The sequence below is a fragment of the Sycon ciliatum genome, chromosome 11 (genome assembly GCF_964019385.1).
Source record: "Sycon ciliatum chromosome 11, ocSycCili1.1, whole genome shotgun sequence".
Lineage (NCBI taxonomy): Eukaryota > Metazoa > Porifera > Calcarea > Leucosolenida > Sycettidae > Sycon > Sycon ciliatum.
The window spans coordinates 27,914,358-27,936,857 of record NC_088653.1 but is presented as its reverse complement, the minus strand read 5'-3'; the positions used below and the strand labels follow the sequence as shown (position 1 = coordinate 27,936,857).

At 48.4% G+C, this 22,500-nt stretch overlaps 1 protein-coding gene across 1 annotated transcript in view; it reads left to right on the top strand.

Moving 5' to 3' along the window:
* Positions 1 to 2,194: 2,194 nt before the first annotated feature.
* LOC135827266 (uncharacterized) overlaps positions 2,195 to 22,500 on the top strand; it is a 28,320-nt gene continuing 8,014 nt past the window's right edge. Inside the window, exons 1-5 of the mRNA XM_065339795.1 lie at positions 2,195 to 2,239; positions 3,910 to 3,981; positions 5,278 to 5,349; positions 8,414 to 8,482; positions 9,451 to 9,563. Of these exons, the coding sequence (XP_065195867.1) occupies positions 8,463 to 8,482; positions 9,451 to 9,563 (133 nt within the window). The 5' untranslated portion in view covers positions 2,195 to 2,239; positions 3,910 to 3,981; positions 5,278 to 5,349; positions 8,414 to 8,462. The remainder of the gene's footprint in view (positions 2,240 to 3,909; positions 3,982 to 5,277; positions 5,350 to 8,413; positions 8,483 to 9,450; positions 9,564 to 22,500) is intronic.

Sequence of the window (22,500 nt, the reverse complement as noted above, 5' to 3'; positions counted from 1 at the left end):
CTAACAAGCCATTCTATGTACTTTGTTGTCCAAATTTCCCTTATGGGGTATTCATACGACAGGCACTTGCACGTTTTACAGGGAGTGACATAGGAGAAAAGTGACTGTGTGGATTCACACAGCTGCACTCAACGACAGGCACGTTTGCATTTTTGAATACTTCACCGACCAGTAGGCATGGGTAGTTTAAATTTTCAAAACACACATACGATAATTATCATGCTCTAAAGAGCCGCGTAAAAAATCAAGTCTTGTTTCGCGCTTTTTGGTGTAAATGTACATGAAAGTGAGCCCCCAGCTCGCTTTCACTTTTCAGCCACTTTCAGGCACTTTTCTCGTTCACAGGTAAAATACCATAGCAACTTTCCGGTGCACGTGGATTTGCCTGTCGTGTGAATATCCTATTATCTTCATACTCAAACCTGATTGCATTTCTTTTTGAAACAGACTTTAGTGATGATGTTGTGATGATGTAGTGATGATGCAGTGATGCTGCAGTGATGATGCAGTGATGATGTAGTGATGATGTAGTGTTGATGTAGTGATGATGTAGTGACGATGTAGTGACGATGTAGTGACGATGTAGTGACGATGTAGTGACGATGTAGTGATGATGTAGTGATGATGTAGTGATGATAGTAAAATAAAAGTTAATAATAATAATGAGAAATGGAGTGAGAAGAAACAACACCTATGAAAATGATAATCCTAGCACTAAGGTAATAACAGGAAAAACTGCGAAAGCACTTAACGAACTTATAAGGACTACTAGTATACTGTGACACAAGATATGACACCATGGCCAACCAGGGCCAAACAGACAGAACAAGCTGCTACTAAAACAATTTCAAACGAATAATGCTGTCCTTCTGGACACACAGATTAGGCTTATGAATACGTTGACAAACAGCTTCTAACACACTCAACTGTAACTTATAACCATGACGAGCACGGCACAAAACAGAAAAAGAAGAATCAGAATGTCTTCCTGTTATTACCTTAGTGCTAGGATTATCATTTTCATAGGTGTTGTTTCTTCTCACTCCATTTCTCTTTATTAGTATCTTTCTGGATTGTTTTTCAATAATAATAATAATAATGATGCAGTAATGATGCATTGATGATGTAGCGATGATGTAATGATGATGTAGTGATGGTGTAGTGATGGTGTAGTGATGATGTAGTGGTGATGTAGTGGTGATGCAGTGATGGTGTAGTGATGATGTAGTGATGATGTAGTGATGATGTAGTGATGATGTAGTGATGATGAAGTACATCACTTTTTTTGTTCCATTGTCCCAGGCTATAACTTGGTCATGCGGAATGTTTGCGCACCCCTCCCCTCTCCCCTCCCCCCCCCCCCCCCCCCCCCACAACACACACACACAAACACACACACAATATTATATTATGTACTGTTATTATAACGAGTCGCAAATTTAACGATCGTCCAAAATCCATAGGTTAACGAGACGATATGTTAACGCTCTTGCAGTATTCAAGCATATCCACGCACAATATATATGAAGCAATACAGCCTGAACGAATCTTATTATAACGAAGAAATGTCATCCGTTAAAACGTTAGATTTACTTCCTCGTTATATATACATGTCTTACAGTATAATAATTATTATGAAGTTGTCTGATGAGTGCTTCGCACGCAACTCGGAGTAACAACGAGTTTCTCGGCTCTCCGTCGCTTGATGACTTGTGTCATTAGAGAGGTTCCGCATAACGTAATTACGTTAGTAAAAAACGTAGTCGATCTACGGAAAGTCTTACATAAGCTGCATGCGCATCTGGGTTCCGCCATACGGAGTTTTCAAATCACGTAGCTGCCCTTGGCAACTCTGAACGCGGCAGTGTACGACCAGATCGACCTGGGGAGAGAGTCATAAATTTGTACCCCAATCCAGTTACGGACCAGCTACGTTATCAGAGCCCTATCTACGTACTCTCCGTAGACAACTTTCCGTAAGTGGAGTGTAAACTCGCGAATTCACGGTTTTTTCCCGCCCACTAACGTAAAGTTGCTCAACTTTACGTAGTGCGGAACCTCTCTGTTGCTCTGTTTTTTTTTGTACGTTGAGCACCCTCTCCGCAGCTGTGTGCAACCAGATCTTACTCTCTCTCTCTCTCTCTTTCTGTGTATATGTTGACTGTAGTGACCTGGACAACAACAATCTTACCCAGCTACCCGGTGGGCTCTTTTCAATCAGTTCCAAACTGGAAACCCTGTACGTATTGATTCACCCGTTTAACCCAGTTTAGGTTGCAGGTCAAGGCATCCAGGGTCTGCACTCCTTATTTGGCACTGAAAAATACGTTTACAGTCAACTTTGCATATAACGGCACTCGGCGGGGCATCAGAAAAGTGTCCTTATTCCCGAAGTGTCCTTTTTTCCCGAAGTGTCCTTATTCGCAAAGTGTCCTTATTCACAAAGTGTCCTTATTCCCGAAGTGTCCTTATTCCCGAAGTGTCCTTATTCGCGAAGTGTCCTTATTCGCGAAGTGTCCTTATTCCCGAAGTCTCATTATGTTTATTACAGTTAGGCGGGACTTTGCTCTGGGCATGGAAAATAATGTCGTTAGTCGCAAATTGTCGTTATATCCACAGTCGTTATATCCACAGTCGTTATATCCACAGTCGTTATTAGCCAAGTTGACTGTAATCATGATCCTCAGCACCGAGACGTCATTTTTATTGACCACGCCACCACAACCCTTATTCATGGCTCGCACATGACGGGTTTACGTGGCTCTAGTACGTCTTTAGCTAGAAAATGGGTTAACTGGAGCTGTGGTAAGCGAAATCCGACAATTGTCATGAGGAAGTACACCATGCAGTTTTCAGGCCTATGCGGCCGCTTTCACTTGTCACAACTCACATGTACATTGACCGTGAATCTGAACCGAGTGCCCTTCTTCACTTCTCGAATATATTTGTCTGTGAGGAAAAGGTTTTTACGTGTTTTCCAGCTACTTCTGGTTTAGATTTTAAATGAACACACACCCTTGTACATTGGCCGATGCTTGTGCGTAGCCCCTATCAGATACACTACTGATGTAACAGCCAATCACCAAGACTACATAGCCCACACTAGTGTGCATCTCCAGCTTTGGGGTCTGCGTCTGCGACAGCAGGACTTCACATCACGTGACGAGCTCGTACAAATTATGTTCACCCTGTGCATGATAGATACAGCATGATAGATACAGCATGATAGATACAGCATGATAGATACAGCATGATAGATACAGCATGATAGATACAGCATGATAGATACAGCATGATAGATACAGCATGATAGATACAGCATGATAGATACAGCATGATAGATACAGCATGATAGATACAGCATGATAGATACAGCATGATAGATACAGCATGATAGATACAGCATGATTGATACAGCATGATAGATACAGCATGATAGATACAGCATGATAGATACAGGGTTGTACGCAACTCTCTTGTGGCCCCTGTGCACTGTTTGCTAGCATAACCTTTTGAACCATGTCACGTGATGTGAAGTTCTTCCGTCGTCGCAGCACTCTATGGAGACTGTACAGGCAGATGCATACTCCTGGCGTTTATACACTCTTGCCATCACTTAAGGCAAGGATACCTGCAGCTAGGTATAGAGCGGCAACCTGGTGATATCCATTCATTTCATAGTCTTTGTTCATTCATACAATTTTACAATTTTACAATTTTACAATTTTCACCGCTTTAAACTACCCAAATGAATCATCTTTCCCAAATCCATTTTTCAACTATCGTGAGTTTCTTGCAGCATTCAAGGACAAGTCTGCGTGTTCTTGTGTGTGCGTTTTCATGTGTGTGCGTGTGTGTCCGTGCGTGTGTGTTTGTGTGTGTGTGCTTGTGTGTGTCCATTCACTACAGGCAATTGTCAGGCAATAAATTGACAACTTTACCCAGTGTATTGTTCCAACAAACCAGTGCCCTGCGAAACATGTAAGACAACAGACAACATGTTTATTGTACATGTCATATCATACCAATTGCATGCACATCAAGCAATATTATTGTTGGCGTTGTTCTCTCTATATAGCTCTCTCTCTCTCTCTCTCTCTCTCTCTCTCTCTCTCTCTCGCTCACGCACGTGCGCTCTTTCTTACTCTCTCTCTCTCTTCTTTTCTCTCTCTTTTCTCTCTCTTTCTCTCTCTTTCTTTTTCTCTCTCTCTCTCTCTCTCTCTCTCTCTCTCTCTCTCTCTCTCTCTTTCTCTCTCTCTCTCTCTCTCGCTCTCTCTCGCTCTCGCTCTCGCTCTCCCTCGCCCTCGCCCTCTCCTTCTCGCTCTCCCTCTCTCTCCCTCTCTCTCCCTCTCTCTCCCTCTCTCTCTCTCCCTCTCTCTCTCTCTCTCTCTCTCTCTCTCTCTCTCTCTCTCTCATGAGTTTTGGTTGATGCTCTGGCTGGTGATGGTGCAAGCAGGAAACTCGGACTTGCAATAAAATGTTGTTCCATCTTACATATGAGGAAGAACCATCCTTCCGGGCATTGAGCAAGTTGTGCGCAGAGATGACTTCATCTACCTTGGAGTCTGTGGGATCATGTGCATGTGTAGTTCTGCTTTATTCCTATACTGACACGATGTGCATGTGTGTGAGTGGTTCTGTGTGTGAGGGTGTGCATGTGCGCGCACGTGTGTGCGTGTGTGAGTTTGTGTATGAGTTTGTGGAGTGTGTGTGTGTGTGTGTGTGTGTGTGTGTGTGTGTGTGTGTGTGTATGTGTGTGTGTGTGTGTGCCATATGGTGCAATGGTATGTGCAGCCAATCGATAGATTGCAAGTTCGATTCCCAACGATTATGGTCACACACACACGTCTTTCTTCTCTTTCTCAGACTCTTCCTGACTTTTCTTTCATTCTCCTGGGTGGTTACCAACAGCCAGTGCATGCCGGAGTATGTGGTGTGATGTGAGTGCGGGAAAAAAAGAAAGAAAAAAAGACCAAAAAGTAGGGATTCACTGGCCAGAAAAATCCACTTCATAGCTGTGTGGTGTAGACCAGGCTGAAAAGTGGCGGTCAATTCTTCAGCCTTGCAAGCTGATGAATGGTGCAATCCCAGCACAAGTGGCTATGGCTTCTGCTGTAGCATCGCTATCATCGCCTCCGGTGATGGGCGTCCAATGGTCCAATGGTCCAATGGTGCGTGTGCGTGCATGCTTGTATGTGTGTGTACATGTGTGTGTGTGTGTGAACGTGTGTGTGCATGTGTCCTCTTGCTTGTGCGTATCGTATTTCCACCATGCAGACGCTTGGACAAGAACCATCTGAATTGGCTGCCGTTGACTCTTTTCGCCAACACAACTAGCCTTACAAAACTGTAGGTTAATGAGATCCTTGCTCCTTTAGTGTTCATGTCTGGGCAAAGCTCTCAATGGATGTTGCCATGGCAAAGCTCTCAATGGGTGTTGCCATGGCAACGCTCTCAATGGATGTTGCCATGGCAAAGCTCTCAATGGATGTTGCCATGGCAAAGCTCTCAATGGGTGTTACCATGGCAAAGCTCTCAATGGATGTTGCCATGGCAAAGCTCTCAATGGGTGTTGCCATGGCAAAGCTCTCAATGGATGTTGCCATGGCACAGCTCTCAATGGGTGTTGCCATGGCAAAGCTCTCAATGTATTTTGCCATGGCAAAGCTCTCAATGGGTGTTGCCATGGCAAAGCTCTCAATGGATGTTGCCATGGCAAAGCTCTCAATGGATGTTGCCATGGCAAAGCTCTCAATGGATGTTGCCATGGCAAAGCTCTCAATGGGTGTTACCATGGCAAAGCTCTCAATGGATGTTGCCATGGCAAAGCTCTCAATGGGTGTTGCCATGGCAAAGCTCTCAATGGGTGTTGCCATGGCAAAGCTCTCAATGGATGTTGCCATGGCAAAGCTCTCAATGGATGTTGCCATGGCAAAGCTCTCAATGGGTGTTACCATGGTAAAGCTCTCAATGGATGTTGCCATGGCAAAGCTCTCAATGGGTGTTGCCATGGCAAAGCTCTCAATGGATGTTGCCATGGCAAAGCTCTCAATGGGTGTTGCCATGGCAAAGCTCTCAATGTATTTTGCCATGGCAAAGCTCTCAATGGGTGTTGCCATGGCAAAGCTCTCAATGGATGTTGCCATGGCAAAGCTCTCAATGGATGTTGCCATGGCAAAGCTCTCAATGGATGTTGCCATGGCAAAGCTCTCAATGGATGTTGCCATGGCAAAGCTCTCAATGGGTGTTACCATGGCAAAGCTCTCAATGGATGTTGCCATGGCAAAGCTCTCAATGGGTGTTGCCATGGCAAAGCTCTCAACGGATGTTGCCATGGCAAAGCTCTCAATGGGTGTTGCCATGGCAAAGCTCTCAATGGATGTTGCCATGGCAAAGCTCTTAATGGATGTTGCCATGGCAAAGCTCTCAATGGATGTTGCCATGGCATTACAATCATAGACTCATACCTCGTTTATCCGGCCGCTCCGGAACAGGGCACGGCCTGGAACTTTGAAAAGTCCGTAACCCCGAATCACATACATTTGGATGGGGAAAACCCACGGATATGGCATATGACGTCACTATTTCCACAAAAGTTACAAAAGAGTTGTAATATTTCCACTGAAACTCGCCCACTGGAGGGTGCCCGGTAGACCAAAGTGCCCTTGACTTTGGGGTTCGGGTAACCGTGATATGAGTGTACTTCCAAAGCTGATATTGATGAGTTAATGTGCTGGCCAGCTAATGTGTTAATACTGGCTGCAATAGACTTTGGCTACCGACCAGTAGCCATGGGTATTTCAAATTTTCAAAACACAATACGATAATTATCATGCTCTAAAGAGCCGCGTAAAAAATCAAGTCTTGTTTCGCGCTTTTTGGTGTAAATGTACGTGAAAGTGGGCCCCCAGCTCGCTTTCACTTTTCAGCCACTTTCAGGCACTTTTCTCGTTCACAGGTAAAATACCATAGCACCTTTCTGGCATAGTTTCTGGCATAGTTTCTGGCATAGTTTCTGGCATAGTTTCTGGCACAGTTTCTGGCATAGTTTCTGGCATAGTTTCTGGCATAGTTTCTGGCATGGTTTCTGGCATGGTTTCTGGCATGGTTCCAAGTATATTTAGGCATGTTACCGGAAATAAGCTGGTGAATATTACACCTTATCAGCCGTGCTGTCATGGTGCCAGAGTTGTTGTAACGTTGCAAAGTGCAACAAGAGTGCAAGGGTACAGTATAGCATAATCATTGGCATAATTCCAGCATACTGTAGCATAATCATTGGTTTTGTGCACCAGCACATCTTCTCCAGGCGTCAGGGGCCCAGCCTCCCTGCCCATCCGACTCGCCACACACAACAATGAAACTGAACTAAGAGTTCTACATAATTTCTTGACAAGACGGAGACGGACAAACAAGAAGACCGGACACGACGAGGTAAACTGATAACTGAAGAAAAAGACTAACATTATGGCAGCATATAAGCATGCGCACAAACAAAACATAACGCATGACAATGACGTAACCGTTACTTGGATCATGTCATGTACAAACTATACATGCAACCAAAACCAGTCAAATACGAGTCAAAGCAGAACGGAAAACAAACCAAGATAAACGAAAGGACCACAACAAAATGAGCCTTGAAAAGTCTTTCTACCGATACACAACAATTGGCAAAATTCCAGCATAATGTAGCATAATCATTGGCATAATTCTAGCTTAATGTTCCAAGATCACTGGCATAATTCCAGCAGAATGGAAATCATAATTCAGCAATTTACCGTTCAAAACCAGATGCTGATAGCTGTGTCATCAGACAGTTGCATGCTATGTCACAGCAGGGGTGTAACTGGTCCCCCTTTGGGGGGGGGGGGGTGGCTGCATACAATGCATGTGTAGGAATGGCAGGTGCATGTCATTATTAATTCATTATATATTGTAAATGGTCATAACGTGCAAACTGAACCCAGGGGCGTTTTTCGATTGGTTGGATCCGGATCCAGATCGATCTCTTATTCCCACCATTTGTGCATGTACCACGTACAGAGTACAGTTTTTGGAAACAAAAGAATCCGGTGGATCCGGTCAACCCTGCTCCCCGAGGTGGGTTGACCGGATCCTAATCCAAAGAATCCGAATTCAGATTCAACCAATCGAAAGGTTGCACATCCAATGGATCCGGTTGATCTGGATCCGGGTCCTACCAATCGGACATGCCCCAGGTCGAAATTTTTAGGAGGGTAAGCGTGCCCCAAGCGAGCAACACGCCTGCACAGCAACTTCACACTCTCACACGCACATACACACACACACACACACACACACATACACACACACACACACACACACACACTGTGTCACTTGATTGGTGTGTTTGCAAAATGTTGTTTCTTTGTCCTACCTTGTTGTGTAGGAACTTGTCTGGCAACGCCCTAACAGCTCTGCCCCGCGGTGTGGTCCGCATGCAACAATTCCAGGTTCTGTAAGTGACTGGCATATCTCATTGCGGTGTTGATGATCTCATAGCGGTGTTGATGACCTCGTAGCAGTGTTGATGACCTCATCTCCGACATCACCAACGTAGATTTGTCATGAGGATGTTCCGCTGCAGGAAAACTCTGAATACTTGAACATTGCTATATTGCAGTATAATAGGGGTTGCACTCTGCGATGGCCGCGTGTGCAGCGAAAGTATATGTTTCAAATCGATAGACAGTGGCCAATAAGAGATAATAGTGTAAGAAAGGAGAAAGAGTGAGGAAGAATTGGGTGGGCATAGCCTAGGGGGTTAATGACTACTTAAGTGTACGGGCAGGGGTGGTCGCTACACGAGCATACAGAGTTGTGCAACAGCAGGGATATCTGGGATTTGAAGGGAGTACGAGAAGGGATTTCGCAAAGCTGGGTGGGCAAGCAATTAAAGTAATGAAGGGCCTTGTACAGGGGAGAATGGAGACAGCGGTCAGTCCGCGGAGTTGGCACGTGCCAAGTACGAGAGCGACGTAAATTATACGAAGGTTGCACGTTGCTAGCAGTATGCATCGAGAGTATATGTGGTGGGGCATAATTGTGGCGCAGAGAATGCGCTGTTGTTGTCATTGTTGTTTTTTGAATTCTTTTTTCTCACGATGGCACCATCGCCAAAAAAGAGATAAGTTAATGAGAAGGTCAGATGCTGTGGGTGGGGCTGCGGGTTTTGCAGTTGGAAAGAAATTCACATCGCTTTGAATTTTACAAATATGGGAGAGGGTGAACACTGCATGAGCAGATTGAGTTAATCAGCAGTGAGTAGATTTCTTGTTTGAAAGCAGGTCGGAGGGAACGTCTTTTGTTGTGTTGTTTCAAATCTTTATTCTCACGATAGCCAGTGGCCAATAAGAGATAATAGTGTAAGAAAGGAGAAAGAGTGAGGAAGAATTATTGTTGTTGTTGTTGTTGTATGGTACATAGTGATATAAGTGGACAATCGCTGGCTTTGGACCACCGTCTGTGTGAGCTAATTGGACTCAGCAGTAATGTGTCAATCCTAGCTGCCCCAGCCGTCCTGGCCTACATCCGCAACCGTAAGTTGTCCTATGTGTGGCCTATGTGTGCTGCTTGACGAATGTCAATGGGGCGTATGTACATGACCAAGAGTACGCAACCCCAAGAGTGTGCAACTGTCTGCACAACCTCTATGCAGTGCTGCGACGATGGCAGGACTTCACATCACGTGACATGGATCAAACGGTTACACTGGCAAACAGTGCAAAGTGGCCACAAGAGAGTCGGATCCAAAGCAGGATTGCATACAACCCGGTATCTATGATGCAGATGGTGCACAAAATTGTGCATGGGTTCGGCCCGTGATGTGAAGTTCTGTCGTCGCAGACCCCATAGCTGGAGTTGCACACTCTTGGGGGTTACGTGCTCGTGAAAATACTCCCGCCTTTTGATCTTGAGGGGCAAGTCCACTAAACCGGTACACACTGTGATACCAATCTTGCATTTTGATACAGGATTGGTATCATAGTGTGTACATTAACTGTGTACCATCATACCCACAAATGAACTACAACTGGCTGTACCTGCCAAATGTGGAAGACGTTGCCCCTCACAAAGGTGCATATATGCATAAGTCGGATAAAACAGCGTACGTCCTCTGGGCAGCGGTCATGCATCAGGGGACGGAGAGGTTGGGGAGGTGGAGGCGGCGGCGGTGGTGCAGATAGCTGCGGCGGTGGTCCGTGGCCCGGGTGCTGATGCATCTGCGCCGTGAGGGTACTGCACACCACACAGAACACAGGGGAAGAAGCACAGCAACCAACAAACAAACTAGAGACAGCAATTTACCGGTTGGACTCTACAGAGGATGAACACTCTGCCGGAGACAGCGAGGATGAACGCTCGGCTGAAGGTGACAACGGGCGCTGCAACAGCAAGGATGAACACTCGGCTGAAGAGGAATAGTTAAATGCGACAACGGGCACTGCAACAACGAGGATGAACACTCGGCTGAAGAGGAATACTAAAAGTCGGTAGAGCACGAGACTCTTAATCTTAGGGTCGTGGGTTCGAGCCAATGTAGTAAATGTATAGGTGGTGGCCACGATGGGTACGGAACTTCTACTATACTAGTACTATTATTACTACTATACTAGTACTATTATTACTACTATACTAGTACTATTATTACTACTATACTAGTACTATTATTACTACTACTACTACTACTACTACTACTACTACTACTACTACTACTACTACTACTACTACTACTACCACCACCACCACCACCACCACCACCACCACCACCACCACCACCACCACCACCACCACCACCACCACCACCACCACCACTACTACTACTAAAGTTGCTTCTGCTGCGTCCGTTCGTGATCCTCCTGGACTTGTGACCCGGCCAGAACCTGGGGTCCACACCACCCAGCCGGTTCGTGATAACCCGTCTGTCGCAGCCGTTACCGAGTCCCGCAAGCAAGCGGTCTCATGTTGCAAGGACAAGGAGAAGTCGCAGAAGGCACTAGTCGCGGCGTTGTATCCCGATCTACCCCCGCCTCACAAATATCGCCGGTGAGAAGGGTGTGTCGTCATGGCTGACGTGTGCCCCGCTTACTGCGCACCGGACAATCCTGAATAAGTACGACTTTCGAGATGCGGTGTGCATATGCTATGGGTACCTGCCACTGGATGTCCCGTGCAAATGCGCTTGTGGAGCGGACACCACCCTATACCACTCGATGACGTGTCCACATGGGGGGGGGGGTACCCGATGGCACGTCACGACGAAATCCGGGATACCCTGGCGGCTGTCCTTGGCGATGTCGTGCCGGACGTGGAGGTCGAGCCTAGATTGCTCCCTCTCGATGGCGAGGTGCTCGCCGGCCGGACCGCCAATCGCAGCGCTGAAGCTCGTTTGGACATCAGGGCCGGGGGTTTCTGGACAAGGCAGCAGGACGCTTTTTTTGATGTCAGGGTCACCCACCCTAAAGTGTCCCTGCTGTCGCGTTCGGAAGCCCTTGGCCAACTGCGCACCAACGAGTTGGAGAAGAAGCGGAAATACTGCCAGAGGATCACGGACGTCGAGCGAGGTGCCTTCACTCCGTTGGTGTTTGCCACGAATGGCATGGCTGGGGCAGAGTGCGGAATGTTCCTGAAGCGGCTTGTTCAGCGCGTGGTGGAGAAACACTCTGACCTACAGTACTCCGTCGTCATGCACCATCTTCGTGCCAAGATTACCTTCTGCCTCCTCCGCTGGGCCGTAACCTGTTTGCGTGGATGCCGGGGAGCTCGAGGCGTACGCCGTGGCAATTCGTTTGTCACGGAGTGCAGGCTGCTCCGGTAGTGGCATGGGGCTGTGTGGCCGATCCTAAACGGATGTTGTGACGTAACGGACATATCTGTTTTTGAGCATGTCTTTGTTTTTTTTTGTTTCTACTTTTATAATAGTTTGTTTTGTTTATCGGACAGATCGAAATAAGCATTCACACGCAGACAAATTATACATCCACCACCCTATTGGTTTATGATGTTTTTACACATATACCCCAATAGGCTATTTATCAGACTCGAGTTTTCAACTTACACATTCCACATTCACCACTCAATCGGCTTTTGGTTTGTTCACACATACGTACCATACGTGATCTATTGGACTTGAGTTTTACCGTGTGTCCTTTTTTGCAGTCTGCAGATTCTTTTACTGGACATTGTTTATTGAGGTTCTTGTTGCTTTTGGTTTACGCATATGCGTCATTTGCCCGTAAAAGAGGCCTTGTTACTACTACTACTACTACTACTACTACTACTACTACTACTACTACTACTACTACTACTACTACTACTACTACTACTACTACTACTACTACTACTACTACTACTACTACTACTACTACTACTACTACTACTACTACTACTACTACTACTACTACTACTACTACTACTACTACTACTACTACTACTACTACTACTACTACTACTACTACTACTACTACTGAAATGTGTTTTTATTGAAAGCACAAAGCAATGAAGATGTGAATGCAAGGAGGGCAATGAATTCAAAAGGCGAACAGCAAAATTGTAACAAAATAGAAAGATAACAAATTAATGGCAACAGCAATGTTTATACATGAAAAAGGGGAAGGAAAAGGAAAGAAAAACATCCAAACCAGAACTGCTTGAACACCGCCAGAATTGAAACCGAGATTCATACAGAAGAAAAAACTTCAGGACACCGGAAAACAAACTTTAGATCACATTTTGACATTATACGAGATGATGACAAAGAAAAACTATGCCCTAGAGAGCACACGGCAGTCATTCACAAAGCTCGCCGAGCGCTTAGAGCGATAGGAGGACCTAGAGCCACGTAAACAGGTGATACACCAGCGAAGTAGGCAGAATGACAAACGGCATCGCAAATGATTGACAACAACAGAATACACCAAATCAGCATTTTTCTCTAGAATACGGCCAACCAATGCCTTCAAAAACACGGAACACTCCTTCCCTATCATGCCGTTGGTCGCAAATACCAGAGGGGGGGTGAATGTGCCCCGATCGATCTGATTCACTCGCTCTGCGTAATGCCGCTTTTTTTCCCGCTCATTGCGCTCCAATTGGCTCATGGCTTTTTCACGAGACAGCAAGGTGGCCCTGGGATGCGTTACCCGGATATCGAAGAAGGCCTCCTGCTGCCGCGTCCAAAAGCCACGAGCCCTGACGTCAAGCCGCGCTTCCTGGGATCGGTTAGATGTTGACCATGCCAATGTCTCACCACCAAATGGGAGAAGGTTGGGCTCGATTGCCACATCGGGACTTACACTTCTGAGTAGCTCAGCGATGAGATCACGTATCTCATTATGCCTTGCGGTGGGATAGCCACCACAAGGGCACACCATGGCATGGTCAGTCGACAAGTTAGCTCCGCATACACAGTTCGTTGGAAGACCATCAAGCGGTAGACCGTACCGAAGCGCCACAGCATCTCGAAAATCTGATTTGTTAAGTGTTGTGCCATGGGCGGTCCTTGGTTCAACAGTCAGCCAGGAGGACACGCCCTTCTCACCAGCTATCTCCACCAAGAATCGCTGGTCTGGCGTCAGGTGATCATGTACTGTGGCCAGGATCTCTATGTCCCTAGCTTCTCTCTTCTTCTTGCCCTCTCTTAAACGCTGGCGAGTCTCCATCACAGCCTCGCTAACGCTAGCATCGCGTGACGGAATTTCCATTGAAGCTGACGGTGGCCGGTGCGGAAGCCATGATGAGGTGAGAGACTCATCAGAGGTTTCATTGTTGACTGTGTGACGCGGCGGACGCAGTGAGAGCCAAATCTCTGACGCATCACCTCCATCCAGAGAACGAACATCACCGCGCTCCCGGTCAGCAGAGACAATATCCACCGACCCAGAATTCAGCGGCATAGCTTCCACGTTGTTGATGTTAGTTACTGAGTTCCGCTCCACTGCCTCTCCGGACGATTCCTCATCCGCCAATTCGACCTCGGCCAACCCCTCAGCTGCATCTGGCCGGCTCGCAGCCGTTCGCGTGCTATCGGCAGCAAGCTGTGGCACGGCTGCCTCAATTATTGGGCGCACGGCTTCGGTACACTGCGAATACTCACCCTCACATAATGGTGCAACTACTAGTAGTAGTACTACTACTACTACTACTACTACTACTACTACTACTACTACTACTACTACTACTACTACTACTACTACTACTACTACTACTACTACTACTACTACTACTACTACTACTACTACTACTACTACTACTACTACTACTACTACTACTACTACTACTACTACTACTACTACTACTACTACTACTACTACTACTACTACTACTACTACTACTACTACTACTACTACTACTACTACTACTACTACTACTACTACTACTACTACTACTACTACTACTACTACTACTACTACTACTACTACTACTACTACTACTACTACTACTACTACTACTACTACTACTACTACTACTACTACTACTACTACTACTACTACTACTACTACTACTACTACTACTACTACTACTACTACTACTACTACTACTACTACTACTACTACTACTACTACTACTACTACTACTACTACTACTACTACTACTACTACTACTACTACTACTACTACTACTACTACTACTACTACTACTACTACTACTACTACTACTACTACTACTACTACTACTACTACTACTACTACTACTACTACTACTACTACTACTACTACTACTACTACTACTACTACTACTACTACTACTACTACTACTACTACTACTACTGGGCTTTTTGCTCCTCCGTTATTCTCTAATTTTCTACTCCACTGTTCAATTCAATCGGTTTGAAGCCTTTTCAATTACTTTCTTTGTGACATGTGGAGTCGGCTCGAGTAGTTTGCTTCCTTCTTTCTACTCCACTGTTCAATTCAATCGGTTTGAAGCCTTTTCAATTACTTTCTTTGTGACATGTGGAGTCGGCTCGAGTAGTTTGCTTCCTTCTGGCCTCGTCCGGCCCGCCAGTCCTTCATTCAGCTGGTTTCTTGCGCTGCGAATCGGCCATTATAGCCGTTGGTCCGTGCTGGGCACGTTTGAGCGTGCGGGCCTTGGGCCCTGTTTGAGCTGGCTTGCTGTGCTGTGCACACGTTGTGGTTTGGCCCTGTACTGCCTGCAATGGCGCTCTGGATGCGTACTTGGTATGGGACGAGTCGAGTTGACACTACTCATTGCATGTAGACGCACTGTTTGCACCTAAGGCTAGGGCTAGGTCCTTGCATGCAGTGTGCCCGTGCTGTGTCTATGGGATGTCGCGGTCACGCGCTGTGAGCGGTCGACCGTGCTGCGCTTGCAGCAGAGCGTCTGGGACTTGCAAGTCATGTTCGTGTGCGTCGGATGGACGCTGCTGCAGCAACTGTTGCCCTGGCAGAGACAATAAATGTACGAATTTTGGCAACGTGAATCTGCAGACCGCAGTTGTTGGAATGGGTGTGGACGAATCGTTGTGTAGCGCTCCACCTTTTCGACCTCCTGGCTGGGTGCCCCATGGTTCCCGGGATGTGTTGGGCTCTGTTCCTCCGCCATGTGGCTCACACTCTCGCACAATAGCAGCTCGGAGCTCTGCCTCGGCGGTGACGGCTGGGTCTGCGCCAAGTTCCGGACATCAGTCTTCCCGTGATGACGCATTAGGAGATCCTCAGGTGTCTGTTCCTGCCTCTGCATCTGCGCTGCCTCGCCGCGGCATGGTTGGGCATGTGCCAAGTTCCGGGCCTCAGTCTTCCCGCGATCGAACAACAGGAGATACTCATGCGTCTGCTCCTGCGCCTGCGCCGGTGTCTTCGGAGTGTTTGCGTGTGGATCTGCCGCCCCCACGATGTTCGGGAGCGAGTCGCCCTGTGCAGTCTGGGGATGGTGGCGACCATGTCGTTGCTGGGGTTGCTCATGCTCCCCTAGTTGCTCCTCTATGGTCACGGCATGCGGAGTTGGCTATTTGGATGCGGACTGCATATGGACAGGTTGTGTGCTGGCAGCGGAACCTTTTTATGACCCCCTCGGGTTCCACTGGCAAGCGTTTCGTTAACATTATCGCGGACTTCATAAACACTTTTGCATCTGGTGGTCCAGCTGCCTGTGTCGCTTGGGAGTGTGTGGCGGTTGCTAGTCACCTCTTGCTGCAGCGACCTGAGCCGCACAGCAGAAGCAAGGAGAATACAGAGCATCTGCAGCGGCGCATGGACATGTGGGCTGCTGGTGACTTGCAGCCACTGTTGGAGGAGTCCCGTTGCGTCCAGGCTCACTTGCGTCCCCGCTCGGGGTCTGCTGGCGGTGGTGGAGACAGTGGGATGTCGGACACGGATTTTGCCAAGCTTGTGCACGGTGGTCGGCTGGGTCAGGCTCTGTCTGGTTTGTCAGAGGGGCGGTGTGGCAAACCTCTCCGGGCTGATGATATTGCGGTGCAATCCTCGGGTGAGACGGTCCGTGACGTGCTTCAGAAGAAGCACCCTGCTCCTGTGGATCCAGCCGAGGGAATATTGTTGGACTGTGAACCAGATCTGCCCAACCAGATTATGTTTGAAACGATTTCAGCAGAAAAAATCAAAAAGACAGCTGGCCGCATGAAGAGTTCTGGGTCGGGAGGTCCATCGGGACTGGACGTCGCTGCCTGGCAGAGAATGCTCACGGTGTTCAAGGGGGCATCGGCGAACCTTGCATCGGCGTTGGCTGCAGCAGCGAAGCGACTCTGCAGGGAGGTTGTCGATCCTCAGATTCTGTCAGCGTTCGTGGCAGCTTGCCTTGTTCCCTTGGAGAAGTCTGCTGGTGATGCTGCTGGCGCTACTTCCAGTATAGGTGTGAGACCGATAGCTGTTGGTGAAGTACACCGCCGTATTATCGCTAAAGCTATATTGGATTGCGTCTCCACTGATGTTGTTGCGGCTGTAGCCCCATTTCAGGTTTGTGTGGGCATGCCATCTGCGTGTGAGGCTGCGGTCCTTGCTGTGCAGAGCCAGTATTTGGATCCGGAAACAGAGGCTATTTTGTTCATAGATGCGTATAATGCATTTAATGCTGTTAACAGACAGGCAGCGCTTCATAACGTTCCTCGGGTGTGTCCTGCCGTATCCACAATCTTCCAAAACACATATGGCGCTCCAATATCGTTGTTTCTGCCGGGTGGTGACAGGATCTTGTCTCGAGAGGGTACTTGCCAGGGCGATCCTTTGGCCATGGCACTGTTTGCGCTGGCTATTAGCCCTATGATCAGACGCCTGTCAAGTGACCACCCATCTATTGGCCAGTGCTGGTATGCGGATGACGGCGAGGCTGGTGGAAGGATGATGGACGTGCACAAGTTTTGGTTGGCTTTGTCTGACATTGGACCGGAGTATGGTTATTTCCCCAATGCCTCAAAGACGACACTCCTTGTCAAGCCGGATCTGGAGCGGGCGGCCGTTGACATGTTCGATGCCACCGGTATTGCAATACGAACTGGTGGAGCGAGGTACCTGGGAGGTGCTGTTGGCCAGTCGACGTTCATTGCCGATAATCTCGATAGCCACATTGCGAGTTGGGTGCGGGAGATGAGCCTCTTGGCTGACATCTCGCTTACACAGCCCCACGCCGCATATTCCGCATTTGTCCGTGGTATGAAGAGCAAGTGGAATTATCACATCCGAAGTCATCCAGGGTTGGCTTCTTCGTACAGACCACTGGATGATGTCATAAATAATAAATATATCCCTACGTTAACTGGCCGGACTGAGGTTTCTGATTCGGAGCGGAAGCTGCTGGCATTACCAGTGCGATATGGTGGCCTCGCTATTCCTGTGGTGTCGGAGGACGCAGAGGTGCAGCGCCGGATAAGTGAAGTTGTCACTGGGCCCGTCGTGCGAATGCTGCGGTCGGGGTCCAATGAGTTGACGCCGGCTCGGATTGTTTCCGACACCAGCGTTCTCCGGAGACATCAAAACAATCAACGTGCTGCTATGCATAGGACCCAGCTGTCAGAGCTGGCCCCCGCCCTAAATGGCCCTCAGCGTGTTCTGCTGGAAACCTCCAGAGATGCCGGTGTGGGAAGTTGGCTTACGGCGGAGCCGCTTGCCTCCTGTGGATTCGTCTTGAACAAGTCCGCCTTTCGTGATGCAGTGGCAATTCGTTACGGCTGGCCACTTGATGAATTACCATCATCCTGCGTATGTGGAGCGGCCATGACGCTCGATCACGCTGCGGTATGTCCAACAGGGGGCTACCCAAGTCTACGCCATAATGAGATTCGGGACCTGTTGGCGGAGGTGTTTTCGGCTGTCATTTCAGATGTAAGGATAGAGCCTACGTTGCTGCCTTTGACTGGTGAGTCATTGGATTGTGCCACTGCCAATCGTTCTCCTGAGGCTCGTTTGGACATTTGTGCAAGGGGCTTCTGGTCTCGACAGCAAGATGCATTTTTTGATGTGAGGGTCACCCACCCCTCGGCGTCCTTGCTGTCGAGATCGGATGTACTTGCCCAGTTGTCTCGTAACGAAGCACAGAAGAAACGGGCCTATCTACAACGTGTGATTGATGTTGAGCGAGGCACCTTCACACCTTTGGTTTTCGCGACCAATGGTATGTGCGCTTCCGAATGTTCCCGTGCTCTAAAGAACATTGTTCAGCTCATTGTCGAGAAGCAGCCGGAGCTTAGTTATGCAATGGTAATGTCGCATTTGCGCTGCAGGATCTCTTTTATTTTGCTCCGCTGGCTGATTACTTGCTTTCGTGGGTGCAGAGCTTCATACTGCCGAAAGCGTGTAGCAATTTCATTCCTGGACCAATGCCGTTTGCTCCAGTTGTGAGTGGGAATATAATTATAAGGCCCTCCATGTGCTGTGCGCGGAGGCCTTCAGTTAATTTCAATATCTTCCTTTTTGGCCGGCTTTCCAAGTTGCGCTATTGTGAATAATGATCTGCTTTGATAGTAGTGACTGCTAATAATTGCCTGGATTTGACTCGAGTTCGGATTTTTCTTCAATCATCTTTCCGATCACATTATCATGGATTTTCAATAAAGTTCTTTGACTACTACTACTACTACTACTACTACTACTACTACTACTACTACTACTACTACTACTACTACTACTACTACTACTACTACTACTACTACTACTACTACTACTACTACTACTACTACTACTACTACTACTACTACTACTACTACTACTACTACTACTACTACTACTACTACTACTACTACTACTACTACTACTACTACTACTACTACTACTACTGTACACCACTGGGCGGTAGAGCTTTTTGCTCCTCCGGTATTCTCTAATTTTCTACTCCACTGTTCTATTCCATCGGTTTGAAACCTTTTTCATTACTTTCCTTGTGACACGTGGAGTCGGCTCGCGTAGTTTGCTTCCTCCTGGGCTCGTCCAGCCTGCCAATTCCTCATCCAGCTGGTTTCTTGCGCTTCGATTCGGCCATTATAGTCTTTGTTCCGTGCTGGGCACGTTTGAGCGTGCGGGCCCTGGGCCCTGTTTGAGCTGGCTTGCTGTGCTGTGCACACTTTGCGGTTTGGCCCTGTACTGCCTGGTTGGTGGCATACTACTATGCAGTGGCGCTCTGGATGTGTACTTGGTATGGGACGAGTCGAGTTGACACTACTCACTAGACGCATCGGCTGACTTCGCGCTAAGCTTCTGCCTCCTGCTCCGACCGTCTTCGTTTGTACGTCACGGCTCCTCCAATACTCACGTACGGCGCTGGCGTGGGTGCGGCCCGTGTCTTGGCGCTTGGCCGAGGCTACTATTGCCCGATACTAGTACTGGTGCCGGTAATAGTAGCGCGTACGCGCGTACTCTCAGAAGAGCTGTGCAGCATGGTCTTCGCCTATGCTGTGTGCTGCTGAAGCGTTGCTAGGAGAATGTCCCGCTCGCGTATGGTGGGTTCTCGACCCTGTTGCTCCTGTAACAGAGCGTCAGGAACTTGCCGGTCATGTTCCTGTGCGGCAGATGGGAGGTGCTGCATTAGTTGTTACCCAGGGAGAGACGATAAATGTACAAACTTTGGTAATGCCAATCTGCAAGCCACAGCTGTTGTAGTCGGAGCTATAGGTTCTTTGCCGGACGCTCCGCCTGTTTGTGCCCCTGGTTGGGTACCCCGCAGCTCACGGGAGGGCTCACGGGAGGTGCCGGGCTCGGGCTCCGTGTCATCTGTCTCCGGTACCGTGTCATCTACATGTATTTCGCAATCTCGCACAATAGTGACTTGCAACTCCGCCGCTGCGTCATCGCCGACTATTGATTCCGGGACACTGCCTCGGAAGTCATTGCGTGTGGAACTGCCTGTCCCTCCGCTCTTGAGAGAAAATGATAATAGCACCGTGTCCATTGTGTCCAGTATCTCGGAATGTGGGACCCCAAATGGACAATGTGTGCGTGTGGATATGACCCGGAATGGAGGCCAGGTGATTGGTGATTCTCTCCTTCGTGACAATCCTCGTCCTGCGCCGGCTGTTGTGACTGCAACTGCTCCCCGCCCTGGAATCATTTCCGCTGGTCCGGTGGTGGGTGACGCTGCTGATGTATCCTCATCCATATGGGGTAGAGGTCCTGAGTTAATTGATTGGATGCGCGAGTCATATCAGAAGGTGGTCACCTGGAGACGGAATCTGTTCATGGTGCCTTCTGGCTCAGTTGGTAAACAATTTGTTCAGCTAATAGCTGATTTCATTTCATCATTTGCTAGTAACAGTCCTACAAGTTGTGTTGCTTGGGAAGGCGTGGCAGTTGCTTGTCATGTTCTTCTTCAGCGCCCTGGTCGGGATAGCACGAGTCAGGACAACGTGTTGCACCTGCGGCGGCGCCTAGACAGCTGGTCGTCTGGTCATCTCTCTGAACTGCTCTCGGAAGGGAGATGTATACAGGCTCATATTCCGATTGGTAGCCATGCAGCTAGCGAGTCCGATGTTATGTCGGATACAGTGTTTGCGAATCTCGTTCACCGTGGCAACTTACATCGTGCCATGGCGGGTTTATCCCAGGGTGGTGGTGGTAGACCTCTCAAGCCAAATGAAATCGCAGTACCTTCCACTGGTGCGACGGTTCTGGATGTACTTCGCGATAAGCACCCGACTCCTGTGGAGCCACCTGAAACCGTTTTGTTGGAGAATGATGCAGCACCGGTCAATGACATAATATTTGAAGGTATTTCAGCAGCAGGCATTAAGAGGGTGGCTGGCAGTATGAAGGGATCCGGTGGTCCGTCTGGCCTGGACGTGCAGGCCTGGCAGCGTATGCTCTCGGCCTTTAAAGGTGCTTCTTCAAATTTGGCTGCCGCTCTTGCTGCTGCTGCCAAGAGGATATGCACGACGGATATAGACCCTGCTTCTCTGTCGGCTTTTGTTGCGGCACGGCTCGTGGCATTGGACAAGAGACCAGGTGTGCGCCCGATTGCGGTGGGGGAAGTCGCTCGCCGGATCATCGCTAAGGCTGTGTTGCAGTGTATATCGTCTGATATCGCGACAGCCGTGATCCCTCATCAGCTGTGTGTTGGTGTGCCGGCGGCTTGTGAGGCGGCTGTGCGTGCCGTCCAGGAACAATATCTCGCCGATGACACTGATGCAATCTTACTCATCGATGCATCTAATGCCTTTAACGCAATCAACAGGAAGGCCGCCTTGCATAATATCGCACGTGTGTGTCCACCGATGGAAAAAATTTGTCGTAATACATATGGTGCGGATATTCCACTATTTCTTCCTGGTGGCGTAGTATTGTACTCGCGCGAGGGAACTTGTCAGGGAGACCCTCTGGCCATGGCCATGTTTGCTCTTGCGGTGGCTCCTATGATTTGTAAACTCCGTGAACAGCACCCTGATGTGAACCAATGCTGGTACGCGGATGATGGCGAGTCTGGTGGCAGATTGGCGGCCGTGCATTCGTTTTGGAAATCAATCGAGGAGATTGGCCCGAAGTATGGATATTACCCTAATGCAGCCAAGACAGTTCTGCTGGTGAAACCCGCCCTGGAGTCAGAAGCCCGAGAGCTGTTCGACCCAACGGGTATACGTGTGCTGACCAATGGTGTTCGTTATCTTGGTGGGGCCATTGGTGAGGAGGAATTTGTACAGGAGAGTCTGTGTCGTCATGTTTCCGTATGGTGCAGGGAGGTCGGTACTCTCTCCACTCTGGCGGAAACCCAGCCACATGCTGCATATTCTGTTTTCTCCCGTGGATTGAGGTCGCGTTGGCGCTATCATATGTGCTCACATGGCTTGCCGGAGCCGGATGCTTTCGGCAGGCTAGATAATGTGATTGACAACAGTTTGATACCAGCAATCACTGGTCGGAAGAACATGTCCGCCATTGAGCGGAGTCTCATCGGCTTGCCTGTTAAGTCCGGCGGTCTCTCAATTCCTGCCATTGGGCCCCATGCAGTGCATCAGTGGACCTCCAGTATGGCCTCGGCACGGCCGGTGATTGATTTGCTTCGTCGCCCTGATGCTGACATTGC